Source organism: Ylistrum balloti, unplaced genomic scaffold, assembly GCF_031769215.1.
Source record: "Ylistrum balloti isolate Yb309-2 unplaced genomic scaffold, AGI_CSIRO_Ybal_v1 Utg369598, whole genome shotgun sequence".
NCBI classification, from domain to species: Eukaryota; Metazoa; Mollusca; class Bivalvia; order Pectinida; family Pectinidae; genus Ylistrum; species Ylistrum balloti.
In genome coordinates, this window is record NW_026781880.1 from 165,020 (window position 1) to 192,679 (window position 27,660).

General features: G+C 35.1%; 1 protein-coding gene across 1 annotated transcript in view; it reads left to right on the forward strand.

Moving 5' to 3' along the window:
- The window catches only part of LOC132545583 (secretin receptor-like), a 60,345-nt gene that overhangs the window by 30,956 nt on the left and 1,729 nt on the right, over positions 1–27,660 (forward strand). Inside the window, exons 5-13 of the mRNA XM_060209276.1 lie at positions 3,746–3,840; positions 5,968–6,139; positions 7,550–7,706; positions 11,822–11,882; positions 12,980–13,049; positions 13,369–13,460; positions 14,014–14,152; positions 14,712–14,753; positions 15,019–15,236. Coding sequence (XP_060065259.1) covers positions 3,746–3,840; positions 5,968–6,139; positions 7,550–7,706; positions 11,822–11,882; positions 12,980–13,049; positions 13,369–13,460; positions 14,014–14,152; positions 14,712–14,753; positions 15,019–15,236 — 1,046 coding nt within the window. The remainder of the gene's footprint in view (positions 1–3,745; positions 3,841–5,967; positions 6,140–7,549; positions 7,707–11,821; positions 11,883–12,979; positions 13,050–13,368; positions 13,461–14,013; positions 14,153–14,711; positions 14,754–15,018; positions 15,237–27,660) is intronic.

Below are 27,660 nucleotides of genomic sequence, written 5' to 3' on the forward strand. Positions count from 1 at the left end.
TTTTTTATTAAAAGTATCACTAGGCTTACCTCATAAATTACATTCACCTCTGTCAATGATCTGTTATTTTGTTATCCCCGTCATTCAACCATGTGTCATGCATGGAGGCCCGTAACGACTATAAGTAGTAATAATGATTTATCATTTATACAATAAGTGTTTATTGTTCTATATATGCAGAATAAAACAATGTGCAAAGTGGGGAACCAATATTGACCCCACCTTTAGAGCGAGCGATACCTAGCGGCCTTTTGTAATTCACAATTGTAAGTTAAATTTAGCTGGTGTTGAAATATTCCTTCTGCAGTACAACAAAATATACTAATATCGTCCCTGAATCATTAATCACCTCTCTACAGATACATCAGTGTAGCGATTAAAACACGAAAGACAATTGAAAAGCCTGATATGTGAAATATTTGGAGTTAGTCATCCCTTTCGTTTAGATATCCTTGGAGTTATCAATATCTTGTTATTGTATTATAAAAAAACCAAAGCAAGAGCCTGTGAACAAATTGACATTTCATTCGGTACAAACTACATTAGGTCGTGGTAAACAACATGACGTAATTGGAATATTGACATTGCAACGATGTGTCTTCTAATGAATTGACTAATGAGCCTCGGGCTTGGAAACAGCATTAGCTCTAGTGCTCCAACTCTAGACATTGTATAGACACGCCCTAGGACGATAACATCAAATCGATAATGCTCACATATTTAAGAGCAAAACAAAAAGTAAAAATAAAACCGCAGCTATGTGAAAGTGCTGGCCAATGAACCCAGTGTTGTAAATCGTGATGCTAATGATTAAATATTGTAGTTTTAACAAAATTACTGGAATAATACTGACTCATATATACCACAGCGTCAGTCTAAGTAGTCATTAAATGGATAATTAACAAGGCCTAAGTAGAAAAGTAACAGTCGTATTTTTATAGTGGGTTAACTGTACCTTTTAAGACTGAAGATCCACTTAAAGGGACATTACCACTTCAAACTTACTTGTACCATTTACTTCTATTTTGCAAAGAAGTGAACAAGATATTCGCTTATTACAACTGAATGTTGTATACAAATAACGATTATTAACATATTGTTTATGATATTACATCCTTGCAATTTTAGTAATAGTGGTATGGTGTTACATTATGACGACTTTCAAGCCCCCAATTGTTCAAAGACTGGTTAGAGATAACCAGCAGTTAGTAAAAAAATTCAAACATGAATTAAACAAATTGTGTACACACTTTATCATTCCACTTTTCTATACTTTTTGAGACATGTTAAATTGATATTATTGAGTGTCAAGTTTGGTTTTTTGAGTCCTTGTTTTTACACTGACAGCAATGTGTTTTTATTAACCGTTGGTTAACTCGAACTAACCTTTAAGCAACCGGGGGCCAGGTGTATACCATTGAAGTGGGTGTGTTGATGTATGTTTTTTGAAGGTATAATGTGTTTTATAAGCTCCCTTGTAAGAGACGACTACATTTGCGATCTGAAATTTTCTGAACAATTTTAGCTCTCTGGACATTGCCCAACGTCCAGAACGTCAAGCGAACTCTGGACGTAGTCCAGCAAGGTTGTAGACATAGATGGACATTTTGGCGGAGGTAGAATCATAGGTATTGTGAAGCGACGGCTTCTTAACATCTTCCAAAATTGAGTTGAAGATACAGATGAACTAGAGGCCCCATTGTGTAATTTAACCAAGAACCATATCATGATTACTGAAATCGATTAGCTTGACCATATCATCATTTTAAAGATGGTGTGTGTGTGTGGATGCAAGTTATTATATGGGGCCTTAGGCCACCACGCATATGTGTAAGAAAAACTGAGGAGCTGGGTAATCTTCTATGTAGATTCGTGCATGTATATTACGTGTAAAACTCCTTTGGGAAACCCCGTTTTCCTTGTAGTACCCCTCTGCAGCAAGTATGATGGGATTCGGCTCGACAGTTTTATTTTATAACAACTTAGTTATAAGATACTGGTTAAATAACCAATTCATTAATCAGGTAGGATCTATTTATTATCCATATTTTGATGCAGTTAGCTGGTAACCTGGGATAGTTTAAAGAGCTTTTGGAGCCGCTGATAAGACTTCAACTCAATGTGTGTATCAACGCGCGGTTGAATTCTGATCAATTAGTTGTAACTTGTTTCTGAGTTTAAATATGTATTAACATGTAGGTGGAATTTGCCTTGAGGGGCCAAACAAGGGATATTTCTATCTATCACTTTACTTAAGCTGATGACTTTAAGACCAGCAACAAGTTAGTTTTACATGCAATGTCAGCTTTCAATCATTCAATTCATTCAATATCTGTATTCTTAACGACCCATATGAACCTGACTGAAATTACATATAAATTAGCCTTTGACCTACATTTTTGTTAGATCTGTGAATGAAACTATATTTATCTTGACCTTGTTATATAACCTGATTGAGGTTACACATATATCGACCTTTGACCTACATTATTGTTAGATGTGTAAATGAAACTATATTTATCTTGATCTTGTTATGTACCTTTGAACTTATCGATCCATGTATTCTTATGGCCTATATAATGAACCTACATTGTCGAAGCAGTTGTAAACTGAAAATAATGCGATATCACCTACTTGAACTGTGACCTTCCGTCACCTATATTTAACCATTTGACATTGTTTTACTGACTTGAAGTATAGTGTGTTGATTACTGTAAGTACTTATTTGACCTGTAACTTTTAGTAAATTACATGTAGAAATCGACGTTTGACCTATTTGTATATCGATATAGATTCACAACGGTTGCATGTACAGCCGGTATTGTTCTGGAGTTGGTTGAAAGTTTTGTCATGTGTATTTGTGACCAGTTTACTGAAACTATTTAATACTCTTCTCTGATCATGACTGTCACCATTTAAGACTGAAGTTTAACGTCTACTGCAATATGAACCTTATGTTGCGCATAACCACAAGGACGCTTTAACTAACAAATCAAAGCCTTCCAAAACCACAGACATCGAACTCATGCACTCACCTTCCATACAATGGGAGGCCGTCCTTAATGACATTCACTGCTGATAGTACTCAATATAAACCAATCCAAACTTTCGCTATCTGATGACCATATTTAAAGATTGCTTTTTTTATAAATCATATGTAATAACAATCCTGTTCGACTGCAAATTTTCTTTTCCATAGAGACATAACATATAACCATCTAGAGATTGTTCTCAAACTCTCCTTGTTTATGGTTTTAAGAAAATACCATTAAAATGAAAGTAAAATTATACTTAATAAAACACAAACACATAAAACATATAAGGTGTGATTGCCTGAGACAAGTTGTCATTAGCATGTCTCAGATTTCTAATGCCTTTATTATGACGTGTTTAAATCACTCTATAGTATACACATGAAAAACTGTAAAACTAGAGTGATGCCTTCGTATCAATATAACAGCACTGTTTTTGTTACTCGGGAGATTATTTTGTAACCATAAAGTTTCAAATGATGATTCAACGAACTGTGCGTGTGACGCTTTGTATTTTTTTAACTGTTTAATATATTGATCAAAGAAGGAAACACCTGCGGCTGTATCAAATATCACCATACAAAATCGTTAGGATTTATTGACGCGGCAAGACTTACATCAATCTTTATTGTTTTTAATGCCATATATTGTTGTTTCTTACATTACATGAACTTCTTTTATCTGCTTGAATCGTGATACTGTTGTTCTTTAAGATTCACATGAAGAACATCCGGGTGATGTATAACATCGGCTATGGAATTTCACTTATATCCCTGTCCGTTGCAGTCTTCATCATGATTTACTTCCGGTAAGTTGACACTAAAGGCAATAAAACATCTTCTTATGCCTGTGATTTTGTAACTTATTTACTGATGGTGTATATACCTACACTTACCGAAGGTAGTGTACACCAAAAAATAAACGATACTGAAAGTAAAGGGAAATTTTGAGAAAGAAACATGGACAAATATTGAATCTAAAGTGATAACAAGCGGTTGTGTTTGTCATACTGTTGTTCTAATTGACTTAAAGTGCATGTACTGCCGAAATCCATGGGGGCGGATGCGGGATGTTGTTTTTCTGTCTCAGAGTATCGCGTAATTTGCTCAATAACTTTTAAACCAATTATGCCAGTAAATATGTCTCCCACGAATGGAAAAAAGCCAACATTTTGTCACTGAAATGCGATATCCGTTTGAATAATGCGTTCTACATACAAGAGATGTCTAGATTGCTGTACTCACCTTTGGCTCCCAAGCGCCGTTCTACAGCTATATTTGCCTATCATATCAAATTATACGCTCATCATCCGTGGTCCACAAATCATTCTGTAGTTTGGACTCGTATAATGGATGTCACCTCGAAAAAATAATCAATTCGCTTGTAAATGAATGATGAAACTCGCCTACCTTCCATAGTAAAGCATGGTTGATATTAGAATGTGGTACATAGTATAATTCTATAATTACTGAGACATTGTAATCGGTCTGAAACAAATTATAATTATAATCAAGACGTAGAAAGATGAAGAATAAATATTGTATCTATCAAAATTTCACGCGTTGGCAAAACTTAAGTTTAGTTTAAGTTAATATAAGTATTAATTGTTTGATTCTTAAATAGTGTTTTCATATGCATAACTGTATTGCCGTGGAGCTCTTTTGTAAAGCTATATGTAAAATTGCTCTTTATGTACTGGAATGTTTCCACAGTCAAAACATTTATCTTCAGAGAAACATATATTCGGCCAGCTATACTTAGGTTAGACATGAACTATTCTATAGAATTAATAGATATATATATATATTGTTAGTAATGTAATAAGTCATAACTTGACGTGATCCAGTTAAAGCTGAATAAAGCGTACTCCACAATAACGTTCTTAATAAGTCCAATGGGGAAAACTTTTCGGTCATCCAGACACTTTTATCATTTCACAGCTTTGGAAAAGCTACCCTCGAGCTCTCAGGAGGTGTACCTACAGCGGTTTAGGTTTTTAGCCAATCTGAACTGTGAAATTTGGCCACTGTATTAAAATTGCAAAGGAAGCTAAAGTTACATACGTGGGTTTCCACCAAACCTATGTTGTGTATCTGCGGGTTTTCTGAAAACTCATATCTTGTTACAGTATGACGTCAATGCTAACAGTAGGATACTCTATTGAGTAGCCGATTCAAAATGGCACTTACTGTCAGAATTATCGAACGTCAAATAATATGTTCATGTTTCCCACCATTTTGAAACCAGATTTGACTTACGTCTGCACCGACTTTTTTTTATGTCTTCCCCTCTTGAGATGCATTAAAAAGAAAGTCAATGGTTTCCCGTTGAATAGATATCATATATGTCCGGTGTATCTCAGAATACATGTAACTTGTGCTTGCACTCGAAAGATATATACAATCCAACTTCGATACCTTCGAACTCATAAATCTCGAAGATCCCGTTAAATTCGTCGGTTTCGTCAAAAACTTCAAACTCGCTGAAATCGAAAACTTGAGTGAAGCGAAGTCTTGACTTTGAGATAACAAGGTTCGACTGTACATGTGACAACAGAAAACTGTTTATTATCTTGTAATGGCCGTAGCTGCATTTAACAAAGTGAAATAATCTCACTTAGAACGCGTCAGTAATGAGTTACAGGTGGCCGATAGATGCTTCAAGGTTATGTCTAATGGCTGCACGTTGTGTGGATAACATTGTTCCTATTCAGAATATTTCAATATAGCATGCATAAGTAAATATGATCATTCTACCTATAACATGTAGATATTGTTTTCGGGTCATCAAAGCCCATGCTACTTCATTTATTATAACATAACAAAGGCCAAGTTAGCATGTGGCATAATTTTCGACGAGGACGAACTGACAATGTTTTGTAGAGGTGTGATTGTCTACAATTGCAATGAACATATCTTGTATTTTACTCCTCCAGAAAATTGCATTGCCCCAGGAACACAGTCCATGTGAATCTGTTTGTATCATTTATCCTGAGAGCAACTGTGTCCATTCTTAAGGAAACACTTCTAGTTCAGGGACTTGGACTGCACAAGGACGTAGAACGAATTCCGTATGAAGATACGGTATTATTTATTAATGAAGGAACGGTAAGTGAATCACGTGTTTTACATACTTTACCACTATAGTTTAGTAATTACATCGATGTATAAATGTAGAAAGATGTATAATAAGAATTTATGATAATAAAAGTCTTCAAAGGAGGAAACCAACAAGAAAATACCAACTGTAAACAAAATCATCAACTCAAATTCAATTAAACTAGGACAAAATAGGAATAAAATAAAAATTGTCCACGGAGACTTCTGAAAAATTACCTGGAGAAGTCATTGCCGACACAAGTCATTTAAATCTTGGTCAATCCAGCTAAGTAATGTCATATTCTCAAATGAGAATAAGGTATACAACAACGGAATCAACAGGCAAAAAAGAAAAAAACGAGCATCAAACACGTCCTGTTTAATTTTGCACAAAGAAATAAATTTCTCAATGAGATCACAATAACGACAGTAAAACTGCCTCATAATTTCCATAAATCTGCATCTTTTGAAACCATGCGTTACGAGTTTGATTATCAGTTGACGACTTCACCCACGAAAATCGTGACAACAGGAATAGGTCAATGATATCGAATGAACTGCGACATGCAAACACCATAGGTTGGCAATGCAGAGATGTTGCTATTCAACAATTATCACCGACAGGTCAAGGCATACATTTTTGGTAACAACATCGTTATTTTTTTATCATTAGTTAATCGATTGTTAAATCTTACAATACCTACCACGAACCTTCAACTTTATTGGTTAGACGTATCGTGACATTCCTTCGTTGTTGATTTTGGTCAGAACTAACATCAGTGATTAATAGCTACGGATGGGTATGTGCCTAAAATTATCTAGATTTTGACTTTTTTTATCACTTTGGATTTTTCTTGGTCCTAGATGGACAAAACAGTTGTATGATGCAGTTTAATTCACTGTTTGACTCTACTCTACCTGTATCTAATATAAATTGTGAAAAGGTGTGTCTTTGTGCAATCTCTTATCCTTTTCCAACTATTATTATCTTATACTATCTGCAACTTATCACTTCCAGTGCAGGAAACGAATTTCGATTTCATTTACAGAAGGTTGGAGAACATTGCATATTTGTTTAAAACTTTCCAGAATTGTCGCATTAGCTTACACTCACAATGTTACAATAATTTAAACTGTTACTGGTACTTATCGCTGGCATTTTAATATTTAAGAGCGAGAATGTCTGGTTATGTTAAAGGATTATCCACAGCTTCCTGTAGAGCTTTTATTTAAAACATTTTGCTTAACTTAATTAGTTTAGACATTTTTGCGACCAACCTTGTTACATATACTCATGCTATATCGTTAGTTTTCGTACATTTAGTAAAAATATTATAGTCAGCTCATTGTTTCTCATCATTTGATATAGATACAATTTTAATCAATGATGCCAGTACATATTTCTTTTTCTATCACCAGCACTGGGAGTGTAAATTGCTGTTCTCAGTTTTCTACTATGTGCTGTCCGCCAGCTACATGTGGATCTTCGTAGAGGGCATACACTTACACACACTGATCTTAGTCTCCGTCTTCTCTGAGAGGAGTAGTATCAAATACTACGTCATACTCGGCTGGGGTAGGTATCATTTACGGTTTTAAGCAATAGTAACAAGTTTCAAGATTTATGGTAATCGTAGGCGATTCCTATGATATCAACTAAAGTGTAACCATTGTAATACAGTATAATACGGCTGTTAATTATGTTTCATGAAGAACTGGTATATTGCATGAAAATTTTTACTACACGAGATGAGAGCTATTTCCTTTTTATCTAGAAACAATTAATGTTATTACATTCTTGCTAATCTTCCAATGACCCCAGTTCCAAATGCCTTATTTACGTTATCATTTTTTGCTGAATAGTATAGTTCCGTATCTGGAAAAAGCAATTAAGTATGTAAACCCAGCGTATGGTTCACTGTAATATACCATCTAAAAAGGTCAAAATGAATAATTTAGAGGAAAGCTAGTATCCTCACATTTTAGGTTTATAACTGATAGGCGTTCCAATATTATCAATAAAAATATGATTTAAGGACTGAAAGTATTTCCAACCTCATCAGCGGTAATAAGGTCCATAGATATTGCTAAGAATATTTCAGATGAATGATGTCAACTTTTCATGTCTCAATTCGTCTGTACCTTATTCAGTACTATGTTACGTTGGATTCCAAAAAAATGTCCAATTGGCTAAATAATAGATAGATAGGCGGCTATGCTTAGTCTTCGAATCCAATAATGCTTTGTGTGTAACATAATGATGAAATGAAATCAAACAAAATTAAGATAACACCAACATGTCAGCATACAAATGAAATCATAATCCAAACTCAAATTCAGTAAAACTATGGCATCAGAAGGATTTACACAGAGACTACTGGAAAAGTAAACGGAGAATAAGACCAGGGCCCGTATTCATGAAACCGTTCTCATACTCAAGCATGAATTTTGTGCTCAAGCCTTATAAGTTAAGTTAATAATGGACTCAGGCAAAACAATGCCTCTATGTCCATATCTAAATTTGATTTACAATGGAATTGATATATCATACAATGTAGGTTGAACTCCAAAAATGACCATGTTATTTTCCCTGCTTTGCCGATCCTTTACCTCGGAGAATATTTCATCCGAACACTGAGGCGTTTCCATCTGTTTCACAATCTTTCCCATTTCCTTTTTCAATATGCATTCAACATCAGATATTTCACATTTCCTCTTCATTGAATTTTCCAAATCCTCAAGCATTTTCTTGAATGTTTCCATTATCTCGCGACACCTTTCCTCAATTTTTCTATTGGTCAGTATACTTTTCTCAACTGCCACTCTACAAAACCACATACTATCTGACTTATGTCTTAAGTTAAAAAATAATAAATAATGCTGATTTTGCCATAGATTTAAAAACAATTATGAACGGGATTCAAGACAAAGCTATATCCAAGGTTTAAATTTGAATTTTGTGTTATTTGATATGAATTAGGTGAATTCAAAAAGTTTGCTTGAGCACAAAATCTACACTTGAGAATGGTTTCATGAACACGGACCCGGGTTTCCGGAGGATTAAGTGTCTTTTGCTTCATTGACGACACCCGCCATGTGAATCCTTGTCAACCCAAGACAGTATAACGACCATAAAACTTCCATATAGTTAACGATGACTGTTAAGAGATTTTAATGATATAATTGAATCTTCGTTTTACTAATAAAACCTCGTTTTCGATACTCAAGATCACGCTATTTCTAGGAAAGTATATTCCCTGTATAGTTGGATACATGTTCATCCTATATGGTTAAGAGAACAGATATAGACATCATAGACATTATATTTGACTATATGTCTTTTACAACCTGGATGAGGATTTTTATGACGGTTCATTTCTTATGTTATATGTCACCAAACATCTTATTAACGTTATTATCCAGGGATTGTCTAGTCTTAATATCCTTTTCTTCCTTCCACGCACGGGTCATGTTTGACTTATGTAACCGACAGTCATTCTCCCAGAAATTCCACGAACAGTCACCGTCGTAACAACTAGCCATAAATATCTTAAAGAACGTTGATGAAAATATATCACAGAAAGCACGCCCCACTATTACACTTAGCATACCTACCTCCTTGATGGACAAACATCCTTTAAACATTGCTGATACCACAGCGTGCTAGAAGTGACTATCATACTTTTTCAAACAGTCTGCTTTAAATTTCTTGACACCTTTCACCAAACATAAATTCCCCTGTCCTTAATTAAACTTAATTTCATTTCATCACTTCAAAAAGGATTCAGTTAGCTCGATAATAAAGTTGGCTCAACAATGGAGGATTATTATTACAATTTTATCATTATTACAATCTTAACGGTCCGTCAACATATAAAACGACATTGGGGCCATCAACCGGTGAAAGACACAACGATCCAAAAAGAAATAACATTATACACACTAAAACGTAAAAGACAAACGCTGAAAATCTTAACTTTATTTTATCACCAAATATTAGTAAGTCATATTCTATAATATAGACCAACATTATATCAATCTGAACAGTTTCGAAACTGGTCTTTAAAGCTGTAAGTTTAGGATATTTTTTCTCGAGTAGACACAAGGTCAGTGGAGTCCAATAAAAATGTTTCATGGTGCAGGAAACCGTGCCGATATATTAGATCTTTTCAAGTGATAATTACTGGCTAATCACGCTTCCGTATAACAATCTCTCAGATTGCCAAAAAATACAAGGATCTGGACCTTCGTTCTTAACACTGGATGTCTTAACTGCAAAATAATCCATATAAGCAACGTATTATTGCTGACTCGCTGCTAAACTTTACCTATACCAAAGCAATATACTACCATTTTAGTACTGTGATACTATTTACTCTTAAAGTGAAATTAATGAGAATTTTAAAGTGATCCAAAGAGCTTTTCACAAATCTTGAACATCCTCTTAAAAATATTTCTTTTATAAGAGCATTTAATTTTTCCGCTCTGTACACAACCATATCTTTTCAAAGGAAACGACGATATAAATATGTATAGTTGTGAACTAAAATGAAGCGTATTTTCGTCTAAATGAAAGCAGCAATTTACAGAGCAAGAAGTTATTTAAATAATATATTTCTGATTGACGACATTTTTGTCGAGTTCGGTGTAAGGTCCTCCGCCAGACCAGGTACAAATTATGTCCCTTGTTTGGCTGACCTGTCTTTGTTTTTCCTGCAAGGCTGAATACATCGCAGAGCTTTTAAAAACTGGTTACAATAACATTGAAAAGACCATCAACTGATATTGATGATGTCATTAGATAACAGGAAATTCATATTTTATGTCCATCGTATGTATTCACATGAATTGGAAATGAAGAACACGACAAACTCTTCAACATAAACTGCTTACCTCAGTCTTTCCAATCAAGAAATCAACGGTGATAGTTTTTTAGCAAGCTGTATGTAAAGCGTGGTGTTTTTATTTCCCCTTTTTAAAATTTTCTGTTTTTGAAGAGCACCACTCCTCTATCTCAATCCTGTGGTATTTACAGGTCTCAGACGATTCTATATTCAAGGGTTTGCTTTCTGTATCATGATTTATGCACAAGATAATGGCAAATGACATACAAACTCACAACACAGGGTTTCGAGGATACAGGTTGATTAAAATGGTGGCAAAGTTTGCGGTCGTCATAATAAACTATTTGAGAAAATTTTCCTGATGTGATACAAATTTGAACATGTGTTTGTAGCTAGTTAATATAAATATTGCTTCAATTGTTTCTACCGTATCATTTGAGAACGTGCCATTACTTACTTAGATTACTCACTTTGGTTGTTTGGTTTTTCTTGTTTTTGTTTTTTGTCAATGAATGTATACTGTCATAGTTGTTGTTTTTTTAATTTCCATAAACTGTCAAACTACTCGGTCATTGTAAATCGTGGTTTTCTGTTTCATTTCGAGGTTTTCATGATAATGTGTAAGTGCTTCTAGCAGTAGTGGGTCTATGATGATAATCTATTTTACTCATTTATAGGCAGCTTCCGTTCGACCGCCGAATCACAGCAGCTAGCCGACATCTTTGTTGACGTCATGATTAATGTTATTGATAGTAACAAGCCATATCCATATATTTTATACGATAAGGTATCATTATGTACTGAAACATTCATTGTTAACATGATATAACATGTCTCCTTTTTGCAGGTTCGCCATTCCTATATGTCATTCCATGGGTCGTGGTTCGGATCACTGAAGAAAATATTCTGTGAGTTTGAAAAAACGTATCAATGCCAAGGTAACGTGATTGTCGGTGTCGAATCGAAAATAAGCGCTTTTCCAATATTACTATATATAATTGGTATGAAAATGATAATTAACATTGATATTGTGTGATGATTTCAATTTCTCTATGTAACTTTTCCATTTCCTGATAGCAACCTCCCTGCATCCCCTATTTATGTTGATTATAATTTCGCAGTTAATTCAAAATTCAAATGCATCACGATTTTTGTGCAAGAAGTCGTCAACTGACGGACAAACCCTGTAACATAGGGTTTCAAAAGATGCAAATTGACGAAAATGATGGTGAAGTTTTAAGGTTATCACAGTGATCCCATTGAGAAATATTATATTTCTTTTGGCTGTACATGTTTGATGTTTTTAGTTTGCCTGTTTGTTTCGTTGTTGTAAAACTTGTTCTCTAAAAACGCTTACTCTTCCTGAACGCCTGATGTTATCGTCCCTATACTTTTTCAGGGGTTGCACTATCAATCTTTCTTTTGTTCATATTTTGCCCTAGTTTTACTGCCTTTTTTGTTTTTGCTTTGCAATGGATAGAATTATTAGTGGAGTTTAGTCCCTAAAGTTTGCTGAAACCTGTAATTCAAACAGTTGTAACTTAATTCTATGGAAACCATACAATACTGAAAATCATTTATCAATAAAAATGGACTTAGGATATATCTCCGTCTTTGTTGCATCTAAATGAGAAAATCTTGATCTTAAACAGTTGCCTCCTAATTTTCAAATTTTCAGGCCCTTAGCATAAATGGACGAGACAGCACACTTATATAGTCTAATTCATGCTATAGAGCAACATTATACATATGTTATTCTAACCTAATATTAATATATCCTATTCATGTGTCTTTTGTAGAATGCTTTGATAACAAATATTGGCATATGGTATAAGTTCGTATTCAGAAGTTTTTGAGCTTGACTAGGCCAAGTAATGTTTTGTTCTCAAAAAGAAAACAATTGTCTGAAACAAACAGCGACCAGGCACACGAACAAGTTTTGAACACATATAATTTCAAATCATATGCCTGATACAATGTATTATGAAATACAACTATATTACAGGTGTTGGAATACAAACCCAACTCATGAATATTTCTGGATCATAAAAGGACCCTTAGTTCTAAGCATTGTGGTGAGTGAGTGATGGTCTGGCAGAAGAAATGGTCGTTAATATTTATATCTCTACCAATTTATTGATATAGTGATATCATTGCAAAACTTTTCACTGTCTGCGTCCAGGATCCTGTTTTTGTCAATTCTAAATTTCAAAACGGGTCACATCAATTTTCATACATATGACAGTATTGATCAAATCAATATTAAGTCGTTAAAAACATCAGATCGAATTTGATAATGTTATATTTGTGTCATAACGATCATAATACTTAAAAGCAAATGTATATGTTTCCATGTATGATTAATTCGCTAATAATGAATGGTTTCCTTTTCAGATCAATTTCTTCCTATTTCTGAACATCTTGAGAACGTTATTTTTCAATATGAAAAGTCCAAAATCACAATCAGCGAAGCGACACAAGTACAGGTAAAGCGACATTTGGTCAAGGGGAAGCAACTTTTATCAAAGTGAAGCTATGTTCATTGACAACGTTTGTTTCTAGATAAATGGAATTTGATGGAGTTAATGTCCTTTTGCCATTACAATTATTATTATTTTGTTATTTGGGCTTCATATTTCATAATTTCTTCACAACAAAATGTCACATAAAGTTTCAAATGATTTGATGGGCACTTGCTGCAAACTAGTGAAAAATATAATTCGCTAGAATTAAGAATAGATTTAGTTACATATGTATTCCATCACCACTGCCACTACTGTTGTTACAGTTCTAGGTCCTATACAGTGAAGTCAGATTACTGTTTCGGCCAATGGACCGTTAATTGTATTTAAGTGTATATAGTGTTGGCATTGTGAATCTCAATATTTATGTTGGATTACCACATTAAGAAAACCACATATCTCACTGTCAAAAACTAGGATTTCTAGCATCAAAATTTAATATGCTATCTGTGTTCTCCAAGAATACCGTTTAGGAAATGTATACAGGCTTCATTATACCTTTTTTTCTCAATTGCAGGCGATTGGCAAAAGCAACTCTAGTTCTCATCCCACTTTTTGGAATTCATTATATCGTATTCATTGGTTTTCCTGATGAACTCGAACCAGAAACAGAAGTGGTTAAACTTTACTTTGAAATGTTCCTCAACTCATTTCAGGTATACCACCTCATAGTATTAGTGCTAGTATTTATGGGTTTTTTTCGTGGTGTGATGTACGGTTTTACGGTAAAAGTGTACTTCAGGTCAAATTGTTTTTAGACATGTGTATCATATGTGAAACAATAATACTCGCTGAATTAAGACAATAGAGAAGGTACATCAACAGATCGTAAACAAGTCGAACTCCGTTATTTGGAAGTCGGTGAACCAGTTGGAAACTTCCAGTTATCCGAGATAAAATGTTTGGTGAAAAGTTTGGCAGGATAGACGAAATGCCTCTAATCTAACGCTTTCTTCTTGTTATACAACTTCGAGATAACTAGGTTCGACTGTATTTATTGATACTGAATGGCATTGCATGTCTGTGGAATTTAGAAGCATATTCTATGTCAAATGATCTACACAATTGCCCAGTAATTGTATTAAGATTTCTTAATATCAGCGTGATATTCGAACGTATGTGTTATCAATGTTATCAATTCGTGTATATTTAGTGATAGTCAATGTTTTCCTCCCCAAATAATCATGACAATGATGAAATATGTACTATTTTCAGGGATTGGTGGTTGCCATATTATTTTGCTTTATGAACGGTGAGGTATGTGTTCATAACATAATAACAATGATTTCGCATTCAATTAATTGTGTTTAGAAAGGGTACGAAATGAAGAAAATATGTTTTTCTTCTCCTTGTTTTGGGTCACTGTGTTAGTATTATTACTTTATATCCTTTTTCTCATATTAACGAATTTAAATTTTGATTTATGACAGATATGTCGGTATTGTTTTTTAATGTTATTGTTCTCATACAGTCTCGTTACTCTTCAAATAAATTCTAAGAAAAGGACTTGATTAATTTACAGGTGCAAATGGAACTGTTAAAAAGGATATGCCGGAAACGGGCCTACATTCATTATCAACGATATTACCGAACATCACTAAACCCTACCAACTTAAAGTGTTCATGCCAGTGTCACAAAGTAGAAAACAATTTCACGACAGGGAATTCGCGCCAAAGCATATACGACAGTGATGGAATACAACGTCATTTTTCAGAGGGTGGCAACTATCAAAATCGCAGGTTGAGTTCCTGTGTATGTAAATGGCATGTTGACACGAACTGCCATCTATATAACACATCAGTAACAAAGTATAACTCGTGTAATTATAAATTTGAAAGACGAGGCCTTGTACAGTACGACCTACGGCGACCTGAGAGTTGTATTTGATCAACATGTTCCCCTTAATTTCCAACTCATGGTGGTTATGGTAAAATATACTTTTATTTGTTTAATATTTTATTCGTTTTGTAAATCATTAGGTGGTTAATGTTTTTATTTGAATTTGTTTTTTATATTGTAACTTTAATTCTTTAAAATATTTATATACTTTATGTCTGAAAAGCCCCTATGTCATCCCCGTGATACAATTAATTATCTTTATTGATTTGTTTAAGTTGTTTGACCCAAAGTGTCAGGATGACCTACAGTCATAGTGTTTGTCCGTCGTCGTGCGCCGTCCGCCGTGCGTAAAATTTCAATTAAAACGACTTCTCCTCAAAAACCAAAAGACCCAAGTGCTGATATTGGACATGTATCATGTTGGGATAAAGGGTTACCAAGTTTGAAAAATGAATTACCTTAAGCAAATTTCAATGTCACAGGGGTCATATATGTTAAGGGCCCAGGGTACTGACATTAGGTATGTAGCATGCCGCGATAGTGCACTACCCAGTTCGTTAGGATTATGACCTTGACTGTTTTTCAAGGTAACAGAGTCAAAGATGTAAAGATCTTGAAAATGTTTCTGTGGTATTCTGGAAGTTGAAGGGTTACCAATTTGTTCCTGTGGTTGACTTTGTCTCTTTTAAACGTCACAGGAATTCTTCGTAATAATGGTAAAAGTCTAGGCTGTTAAAGTAGGTTATTTAACATAAATTAATAAACGGCTACCAAACATATCTAAATAATTCATCTTGACTTATATTCAACCTCTCTTGGTTCAGATGAATTAAGATCTTAATTTTTTTCAATAAGCAATTTTTAGGGCATTTGTCTAAGCTTGCAGATGTTTGTAATGAACCAACATTGTCCTCTTTGTAAGCTGTAGAGTAGTTGAACAATCTAGACCTACTTTTGCCTCATTAATATATAGGTCTTTATAGTCAAGTGACCGTTAAGACCTGTCTGTCTCTTGTTTCAGATATGGTGGGGCACAAATAAGATGAAAACTGTTCTACTGCACCCATTGTAGTATACTATTCTTTCCTTGACACTCCATAATTCTGTTAACGTCTCCTTAGAAACCCGTCCTTACTGCACTTGCTGTTGGTGTTTACCGAGAAACACGCCCTCACATGACCCTAGCTTTGGTGTCTCCCTAGAAGCCCGTCCTCACCAGACCCTGGCTGTTGGTGTCTCCCTAGAAACCCATCCTCACCAGACCCTGGTTGTTGGTGTCTCCCTAGAAACCCGTCCTTACATGATCCTAGCTTTCGTGTCTACCTAGAAACCCGTCCTTACCTTATCCTAGCTTTGGTGTCTCCCTAGAAACCCGTCCTCACCAGACCCTGGCTGTTGGTGTCTCCCTAGTAACCCGTCCTCACCAAACCCTAACTGTTGGTGTCTCCCTAGAAACCCGTCCTCACCAGACCCTGGTTGTTGGTGTCTCTCTAGAAACCCGTCCTCACCAAACCCTAACTGTTGGTGTCTCCCTAGAAACCCGTCCTCACATGATCCTAGCTTTCGTGTCTGCCTAGAAACCCGTCCTCACCTGATCCTAGCTTTGGTGTCTCCCTAAAAAACCCGTCCTCACCTGACCCTAGCTTTGGTGTCTCCCTAGAAAACCGTCCTCACCTGACCCTAGCTTTGGTGTCTCCCTAGAAACCCGTCCTCACCTGACCCTAGCTTTGGTGTCTCCCTAGAAACCCGTCCTCACCTGACCCTGGCTGTTGGTGTCTCCCTAGAAACACGTCCTCGCATACACCTAGCTGTCGAGAGTACGTAACACATTAATTTAATTACTGCCTCCTTCCATTTTATTGGCATCTTGTTTTCAGAACGATTATTGTTTTAATTCGTGTAGTAAATCTTACACCATTGTTACCAGCTTTCTTTCGATTAATCATAAATATTTTCAGGTAAATTCTTTTTTTCCCTTGATTGCATTTGTCGTTAGAGTACATATATGATATTGTGTGTGAACATCGGGAAGCCGATTAGATCCGATTCGTTTTATGATGGCTAATCCGCAGAAAACCTTAAAGTAGTGCTGAGTAGCTTAAGGTAGTCTTCCAATAGACGAGATAAATATTAATTTTGATACACAACCAAAGCCAAATTTCTCATGGCAATCAAATTATGTTTGGTATTAGATGTACGTTTTGTAAAAATGTATTTTTGTAAAGGAGTTGTTGCATGGCAGCCCACGATCGATTTTTTGTTTGTTTGTGAAACAATTAGCCTAAAATAGACAGTGAAACAGTATTTTTCCTTGAAATAAATGACATATGCGATTGCAGCGCCACTTTTTGTTTTAAAGATTTCGTGACATTTTCATAATTTTCATACATGTTATATGTGTAGGCAAGCTCCATCAACTTTTTGTTTCCGTCGTTAAATACCTCATAAATGAATCTTTCCAATGATATATAACAATAGATTATTCATTGTACTGATAATTCACTGGATATGTCATTATTTAACTTCTTTTATTGTACCCCTTAGAATTTGCACTAAACTACGGAATATTTTAGTCCTCAAAGGAAAGTGGGGTGACATCTTGTTTTGCTTCGTATTTTATTATTAAGAACCCAAACGACATGTAGCTTTTCACGCAACGTTTTAGGGGGATTTCCCTAATTCAAGATGGCCGTCAAATGTGGCAGTGGCCAAATGTTTTTCTCAAGGAGCGGTCATTAGTCCAATCATGTTGGATTATGCAAATGACAAAAGAACAAAACATTTTGTTCGTATTGTGTTTTGTTTGTTTGGTTTTTTAATGTTCCGTGCATATGTCTTGTTAGATAAAGAATAAAGCCCTGTTGCTTCGTTAAGATTTACAAGTTTATATGCTAAATGGGAAATCCTGTTTATAATACTGGTACATATGAAAACAAACTCATACTTACTTCAAAATAAATATCAATTTTAAACATAAAAGATGTCCATTTTTGTCATTGGTCTTCCTGTTCAAGTGTTTGACATATAATGTCTACATAGAACGCCAATTAAAATGTGAAAATTCAAAAGTAACTACGTATGTTACTGAAAATGGTTACTATGTTGCTATATGACGAGTGAATGGTGTGTTGCGAAATGACAAGTTAATGGTGTGTTGTTGTATGACGAGTTAATGGTGTGTTGCGAAATGACAAGTTAATGGTGTGTTGCTGTATGACGAGTTAATGGTGTGTTGTTGTATGACGAGTTAATGGTGTGTTGCTGTATGACAAGTTAATGGTGTGTTGCTGTATGACGAGTTAATGGTGTGTTGTTATATGACGAGTTAATGGTGTGTTGCTAAATGACGAGTTAATGGTGTGTTGATGTATGACAAGTTAATGATGTGTTGTTGTATGACGAGTTAATGGTGTGTTGCGAAATGACAAGTTAATGGTGTGTTGCTGTATGACGAGTTAATGGTGTGTTGTTATATGACGAGTTAATGGTGTGTTGCTAAATGACGAGTTAATGGTGTGTTGATGTATGACAAGTTAATGGTGTGTTGCTATATGACGAGTTAATGGTGTGTTGTTGTATGACGAGTTAATGGTGTTTTGATGTATGACAAGTTAATGGTGTGTTGTTGTATGACGAGTTAATGGTGTGTTGCTATATGACGAGTTAATGGTGTGTTGTTGTATGACGGGTTAATGGTGTGTTGCTGTATGACGAGTTAATGGTGTGTTGCTGTATGACGAGTTAATGGTGTGTTGTATGACGAGTTAATGGTGTGTTGTTGTATGACGAGTTAATGGTGTGTTGTTGTATGACGAGTTAATGGTGTGTTGTTATATGACGAGTTAATGGTGTGTTGCTGTATGACGAGTTAATGGTGTGTTGCTGTATGACGAGTTAATGGTGTGTTGCTGTATGACGAGTTAATGGTGTGTTGTTGTATGACGAGTTAATGGTGTGTTGTTGTATGACGAGTTAATGGTGTGTTGCGAAATGACGAGTTAATGGTGTGTTGCTGTATGACGAGTTAATGGTGTGTTGCTGTATCACGAGTTAATAGTGTGTTGTTATATGACGAGTTGATGGTGTGTTGTTATATGACGAGTTAATGGTGTGTTGCTGTATGACGAGTTAATGGTGTGTTGCTGTATGACGAGTTAATGGTGTGTTGTTGTATGACGAGTTAATGGTGTTTTGTTGTATGACGAGTTATGTTGTATGACGAGTTAATGGTGTGTTGTTATATGACGAGTTAATGGTCTGTTGTTGTATGACGAGTTAATGGTGTGTTGATATATAACGAGTTAATGGTGTGTTGTTGTATAACGAGTTAATGGTTTTATTGATATCTGACGAGTTAATGGTATGTTGTTGTATGACGAGTTAATGGTGTGTTGTTGTATGACGAGTTAATGGTGTGTTGTTGTATGACGAGTTAAAGGTTTGTTGCGAAATGACGAGTTAATAGTGTGATGCTATATGACGAGTTAATGATGTGTTGTTGTATGACGAGTTAATGGTGTGTTGTTATATGACAAGTTAATGGTGTGGTGTTGTATGACGAGTTAATGCTGTGTTGCTGTATGAAGAGTTAATGGTTTGTTGCTGTATGAAGAGTTAATGGTGTGTTGCTGTATGACGAGTTAATGGTGTGTTGCTGTATGACGAGTTAATGGTGTGTTGCTGTATGACGAGTTAATGGTGTGTTGCTGTATGACGAGTTAATGGTGTGTTGTTATATGACGAGTTGATGGTGTGTTGTTATATGACGAGTTAATGGTGTGTTGTTATATGACGAGTTAATGGTATGTTGCTGTATGACGAGTTAATGGTGTGTTGCTGTATGTCGAGTTAATGGTGTATTGTATGACGAGTTAATTGTGTGTTGTTGTATGACGAGTTAATGGTGTGTTGCTGTATGACGAGTTAATGGTGTGTTGCTATATGACGAGTTAATGGTGTGTTGTTGTATGACGAGTTAATGGTGTGTTGTTATATGACGAGTTAATGGTGTGGTGTTGTATGACGAGTTAATGGTGTGTTGTTGTATGACGAGTTAATGGTGTGTTGTTGTATGACGAGTTAATGGTGTGTTGATATATAACGAGTTAATGGTGTGTTGTTGTATAACGAGTTAATGGTTTTATTGATATCTGACGAGTTAATGGTATGTTGTTGTATGACGAGTTAATGGTGTGTTGTTGTATGACGAGTTAATGGTGTGTTGTTGTATGACGAGTTAAAGGTGTGTTGCGAAATGACGAGTTAATAGTGTGTTGCTATATGACGAGTTAATGGTGTGTTGCTATATGACGAGTTAATGCTGTGTTGTGTTGACGAGTTATGGTTTGTTGCTGTATGACGAGTTAATGGTGTGTTGCTGTATGACGAGTTAATGGTGTGTTGCTGTATGACGAGTTAATGGTGTGTTGCTGTATGACGAGTTAATGGTGTGTTGTTGTATGACGAGGTAATGGTGTGTTGCTGTATGACGGATTAATGGTGTGTTGTTATATGACGAGTTAATGGTGTGTTGTTATATGACGAGTTAATGGTATGTTGCTGTATGACGAGTTAATGGTGTGTTGCTGTATGACGAGTTAATGGTGTGTTGTTGTATGACGAGTTAATGGTGTGTTGCTATATGACGAGTTAATGGTGTGTTGTTGTATGACGAGTTAATGGTGTTTTGTTATATGACGAGTTAATGGTGTGGTGTTGTATGACGAGTTAATGGTGTGTTGTTATATGACGAGTTAATGGTGTGTTGTTGTATGACGAGTTAATGGTGTGTTGATATATAACGAGTTAATGGTGTGTTGTTGTATAACGAGTTAATGGTTTTATTGATATCTGACGAGTTAATGGTATGTTGTTGTATGACGAGTTAATGGTGTGTTGTTGTATGACGAGTTAATGGTGTGTTGCGAAATGACGAGTTAATAGTGTGTTGCTATATGACGAGTTAATGGTGTGTTGTTATATGACGAGTTAATGCTGTGTTGCTGTATGAAGAGTTAATGGTGTGTTGCTGTATGACGAGTTAATGGTGTGGTGCTGTATGACGAGTTAATGGTGTGTTGTTGTATGACGAGTTGATGATGTGTTGTTATATGACGAGTTAATGGTGTGTTGTTATATGACGAGTTAATGGTATGTTGCTGTATGACGAGTTAATGGTGTGTTGCTGTATGTCGAGTTATGGTGTATTGTATGACGAGTTAATGGTGTGTTGTTGTATGACGAGTTAATGGTGTGTTGTTGTATGACGAGTTAATGGTGTGTTGTTGTATGACGAGTTAATGGTGTGTTGTTATATGACGAGTTAATGGTGTGGTGTTGTATGACGAGTTAATGGTGTGTTGTTGTATGACGAGTTAATGGTGTGTTGTTGTATGACGAGTTAATGGTGTGTTGATATATAACGAGTTAATGGTGTGTTGTTGTATAACGAGTTAATGGTTTTATTGATATCTGACGAGTTAATGGTATGTTGTTGTATGACGAGTTAATGGTGTGTTGTTGTATGACGAGTTAAAGGTGTGTTGCGAAATGACGAGTTAATAGTGTGTTGCTATATGACGAGTTAATGGTGTGTTGCTATATGACGAGTTAATGCTGTGTTGCTGTATGAAGAGTTAATGGTTTGTTGCTGTATGACGAGTTAATGGTGTGTTGCTGTATGACGAGTTAATGGTGTGTTGCTGTATGACGAGTTAATGGTGTGTTGCTGTATGACGAGTTAATGGTGTGTTGTTGTATGACGAGGTAATGGTGTGTTGCTGTATGACGGATTAATGGTGTGTTGCTGTATGACGAGTTAATGGTGTGTTGCTGTATGACGAGTTAATGGTGTGTTGTTGTATGACGAGTTAATGGTGTGTTGCTGTATGACGAGTTAATGGTGTGTTGTTGTATGACGAGTTAATAGTGTGTTGTTGTATGACGAGTTAATGGTGTGTTGCTGTATGACGAGTTAATGGTGTGTGGGACTATGAAATTGGTTGATTTGTAGGCCTGCTTAAAGGTAATTGATGTCATTAAACCATTCCATCATATGCAACACTTTCTTTGAGAAAGATCTATTAAAACAAAGATTTTTGAAAATAGCAGGAAACTTCGATTGTTAAAATTAAAGATGGCTGTCTATCGGTCATTTTGTTGTTTGGTTGGTCACAAACTAGAACATGCACATCTAAGTCAAATGTATAAAATTATGCCAGAACTGGAGAGTGCTTATTCCTACACTCTTTGTTGTACTATTTGATCAGGTATGCATAGTGATTTGATATTCTGTCAAACATTACGGAGTAAACGAAAAGAAAATCCAAAAAATTGTCTTATATAGTAATTTCCAAGCACAAAAGTTATCTAATGATTTTAAGTATGACAATTTTTGGGTACTCATTTGGTTACTAAACTGCTTTGCTATGTTTGTGAAAATATGTTTTGGGACTTGTTTGCTAGTTAAATGCAATATGTGTTTTTAAAAACCATATAAAATAAAGCCGATTGTTATATATCATTTTAAGGCCATTATATATGTTATTTAGCTGTTTTACTGGATTGTGATCTGGATACTTTTCTTATGAATTTGTCATTTTTTTCCTAGTATCGATGTATGTGGCACTGCAGTCAGAATAATGGTCCAACAGATGTTTAACTGTTGTTATGTTTGCTTTGATGGAATTGACTAATTTAAATAAATATATATAAAATCTTGTGGGCCGTTTTCACCCTCTATGCAACACTCCTTTATTTTTTCATCAACAATCAAGTTGTGTAATAGCGATGACTTATCTTTATCATAAATGAAACAAATATATTTAATACTGTTTACCTTTACAGAAAAAGTGTAATAAATCCTTTCGATCGTTACATTTTTACTTGTGACTTAATGTTCCTTCTGTGCCATTATTTTTATTGGATATATCAATATCATACCATTGGAAACTATGGGACCACGATGTAAGATATTTACTTCTTCACACATTCTCCACTGATAACATGTCCGGTTACCTCGACATTTAGCTTAGACATTGTTTGATATCGATTGGAAGGTACGTAACAATTAACAACTACTGGTAAGAGGATAGAAAGTTGTCATTCACGTAGTATCATTGTAAAGATAGTAATACGAACTAATTATGGTCATGACGTATTTTTATTGAAATGAAATTATTGTAACAGTCCTTAAACCGAATACTAAACCCATGAAGAGGAGTAAAACCACATGAAAATTGGTGCTTTTTTATAAAAATATTAATAAGGGTTAAAACAAATGACTTGTTTTAAAATATTTCAAACTGTATTGTTCAGTAGAATGGAAATACATATCGTAAGGCGACATGGCAGCTCCGTCAAACAATTGCAGTCCTTAGTTTTGGATCATGACTTTGTTTAACATCTGTAGAAAGTTTTCAGCACGCCTTCCAAGAGCACCCATCCCCCTGACTTTGTTATTTGACACTTTCCTCAGCGGACTTGTGTGGATAGGATTACGTTTCGTGGTAGCGTCGTTCCCGGTAGTTCTGGTGTCTATGTGCCATTGTCCGTCAGTTGCAGATCGCCGGTACGGTATATCATTTATTTCATTGTCCTCACATTTCTTGCTACATTTGTCTTGAACATAAAAACAGTAATCGAGACATTTCTGGGACCTAATTGCACATTCAAGTTCATTAGTACACTCGAAGAATTCGTCAGTACATCGGGATTCGCAATCCAAGTATGTACCGGACACTTTAATTGGTTGTATGATTGAACCAACCAATGTGATTGTAACAAACACACATGTTTCCTGTAGATTCATCTGGAAATAAACGACAAAAGTACAGGTATCAAATTACACTCGTTTATAGATGATGGTGTGACGTCATCACCCCATTTACTGGTATTTTCAGTCACATTGATTTTGACCTTTGGTGTGTCTCCCTATAAAAGATGGGATATCGTGATTTTGGCATCACGACAAATGATAATTAAAGAAACATAAGCTCATTCATTGAACAAAAAAAAACCAAATGAAAGATGAAAATTAAGAAAATGACACATTCCCTTACACCAAATACTTATTAATTGTTAATCACAGAAAAACAAAACCCTGAACATATTGACAACATAGGTTTGTTATATAGTGCCTGTATTTCTGTTTCATTTCTCCGCTTTGATGGCAGACCCTACAGAACCTCTCAAAACAATAAGAGAAAATTAACACATTCCTAGGATCCAAGCTAAACACAAAATAAACGAGAACAAGAAAAGAACAGAACAATTAATGTCACTGAATAAGATCGGTATTCCGCTAAAACCTAGCGCTTGATTTTTTTCTGTGTCACACTATCGAAACATCCAGGTGCATAACACAACGAATTATCATTTCAGCAGCATTGAATGGAAAATTCTACTTTATACAAATCTGCCTAAAACTTCACTGATAATCATCATACATTGTAAATCTGACCTAAATTATATTATGATCAGCTGTCCATGTAAGAATGCACCTAAGTGATTATTTTATCGAATGTAATGGCCTTTCTTTGATTCCAGAGTTAGTCAATTACCTATATGACTTAAAATATCATATACATATTTTACATAATGGTCTCCCATTTACTCATTGTAAATCTGGATTGTATTCACAGGAGTATAAATACAGTCTAGATCACGTCACGCCAACGCTTTGCACCTCGCCTCAGATAACACGCTTCATAGCTTTACGTTAATCAATTAGCTGCTTATGATTTTCAAAATGCTTCCCAGTGTGTAAACATTCAGCGAGGAAAACAATTTTAAATCAGGAAAAGACAAACAGTTATGTTTTGTATCTGCAATGTAAATAGCCTTTGAACGTCGGTCATATTGCATTTATTGTCAATATAAAAGTAACCTGGGTGCCAGATAAATAATTATGACGGCCTAACAATATGACTGGCGTTCAATGGTTAAATTCAATAGGATTTGTTTATCCAAATATCCTAGACAATAACTTGTGTCAGGATTTGTTTCACTTTAAATCAGTAATATTTTATCCTCATAACTCAAATTAAAGTATAAGATGTTTGAATGTGTCAATGATTTACGCTGGTTCTGAACAAACGTATGACAAATGTGACGACTGATGTTAAGATTTAACATCTTACAGTAGAGTTTGTTTAAGCTGCCGTTTTAATTTGGAATTAAGATCAAAGGTTAAAATGTCACAGATGTAAAGAATATGTATTTTCATTTTTTTAAATGCATTTCAAATATCACACTCATAGAAACTGAGTATACACAATTACATAACCATGCCAAATGCTACTTGTTAAGACAATACATTTTAACGTTCAATAACGTAAGTAATGTAAACTTGTCTTTTTCGATATGTATACCTCACAGATAATGTGACACTCGCTATAACCACGTATCAGCATTTCAAAAGGAAAACTTAAAACATATATCTGTGAATTTGTCTTAAACAGGAAAAATGTTAATAAAATGTTAAAATCAGAGTTCTCTATACTATTAATGGGTTCAAAGTATCATTCAACGCTGATTTTTAAAAAATAAATTTAATAGATCTTATCAAAGAAATATTCACTATTTTTTTAATAAATATTTTATATACCATGCAAACATGTAAGAACTTTCAAAACATTTATTGTTGGTAACAATGAAATATTTTTAAAACAATATTGTGTTCAAAATGAAAAACAAATCAAAATCCTTTACCTTAGAAAGTCAAGTTGTTAGAACGCTGCAGTGGTGTTGAGGTTTACACACAGGCTTTCCTACTGCAATGGTCCTTTTCCTCTGTCAACTCTTTTATATACAAGTATAACAATGAGATATCAACAATTCTAATGCTGAAATGTCACATTTTAAATACAGTATTTCCATAATATTGGTCCATTACAGTATCGAGTTAGTGGTTGATGGGATACTTATTTATGACACTTGTCAACCGTGTCATTATAATCACCAAAGTAACAGAAAGATTACGTTTGGTCGACACAGATACGTATCGTCTTACTGATCCATTCCAACACGTGTCTATGAAAGCTGGAATTTACAACAATAACCAAATCAATTCCAAATGGCATGACTTTTTAAAAAATGCATTTGTCCAAACTGAAACATCCTGATTTACGTTATAAAAGTAAACTTGATACAAAAAAAGACAAACAATTTAATTTGAGGAATTATACTAACCCGATGAGAACCGACAGACAATAAATATCATTGTTAGGTTTTGTTTGTAAGGGTACAAAGAGTTCACATGAAAGTTACTCCAATGTTGCCAAAGAGAAAACAGAAATTAAACCAACATGTGTTGTAAAAGCTGTTTTATGTATCGATGATTCCTCCATAGGGACATGCCAATACCCTTTGCCGAGATCTAAGCGTGAGAAAAATGTGTTTCCTGACAGTCGGGCAAATATATCGTTCGCGTCCGATATTGGTTCTGCATCAAAGATGGTCGCTCTGTTTAATTGCCTAAAATCAATGCAAAAGCGGTTTATGCCGTATTTTTTCCTAACAATAATGCGTATAGCGAATCGGACTTCTCAATAACACCCGTCTGAAGCATCTTCTCGACTTCCTCTCGAATGATGTCTTTCATGTTGTGGGGAATCGGGTTGTTATTAGCCGTCACTGGTTCGTTGTTCGTTGTCCGGACTGCATACGCTACCAGATTTGTTTCCATGTACATCTTATAACATGTCTGAGAATTCAGCCATCAAGGTCTTAACGCCTTTGTTATTGTTGGATTGACAGTAGTTCTCATACTTATACATCGTCTACACTTTCGGTCTTTACAGGAGTCGGTGCGTTGAAACAATCGGTGTTCCGTAAGTCACCTTCAACATCATCATCGTCATTATTCTCTATCAAAGATGAACAAACACTTTTCAGAACGCCAGCCTCACACGACCCTGGCATTTCCCTGTGGACATACCAACGCAGCAAGTTTGCATGAAAAAAATTTCTCTTTGTCATCAACTGACACCACATAATCCATTGGACCCTTCAGCTCTGTGATGCCTCAAGGTCCCCGCCACTGCATCTGGAGTTTGTTCCGTTTCGTCGGTAACAAAACCAGCACCTTCTCTCCTGGTTCCATAACTCAGTTATTCGCCTTCCTATTACAAGCTGACGATTAGAGAGTAACCTTTAACTTCTCTCATCACTGATGACTGTGACAATCAATAATTGTTAGTATTAAATAGTATGTTTTGGTTGTGGGAATGTATTATATATATGCTTATGATTGTTTATATATGTAAATTAACCAAGCATGTATAGAGTGGAACAGAGAGAAGGCTAATTGCATTCTAAATTATC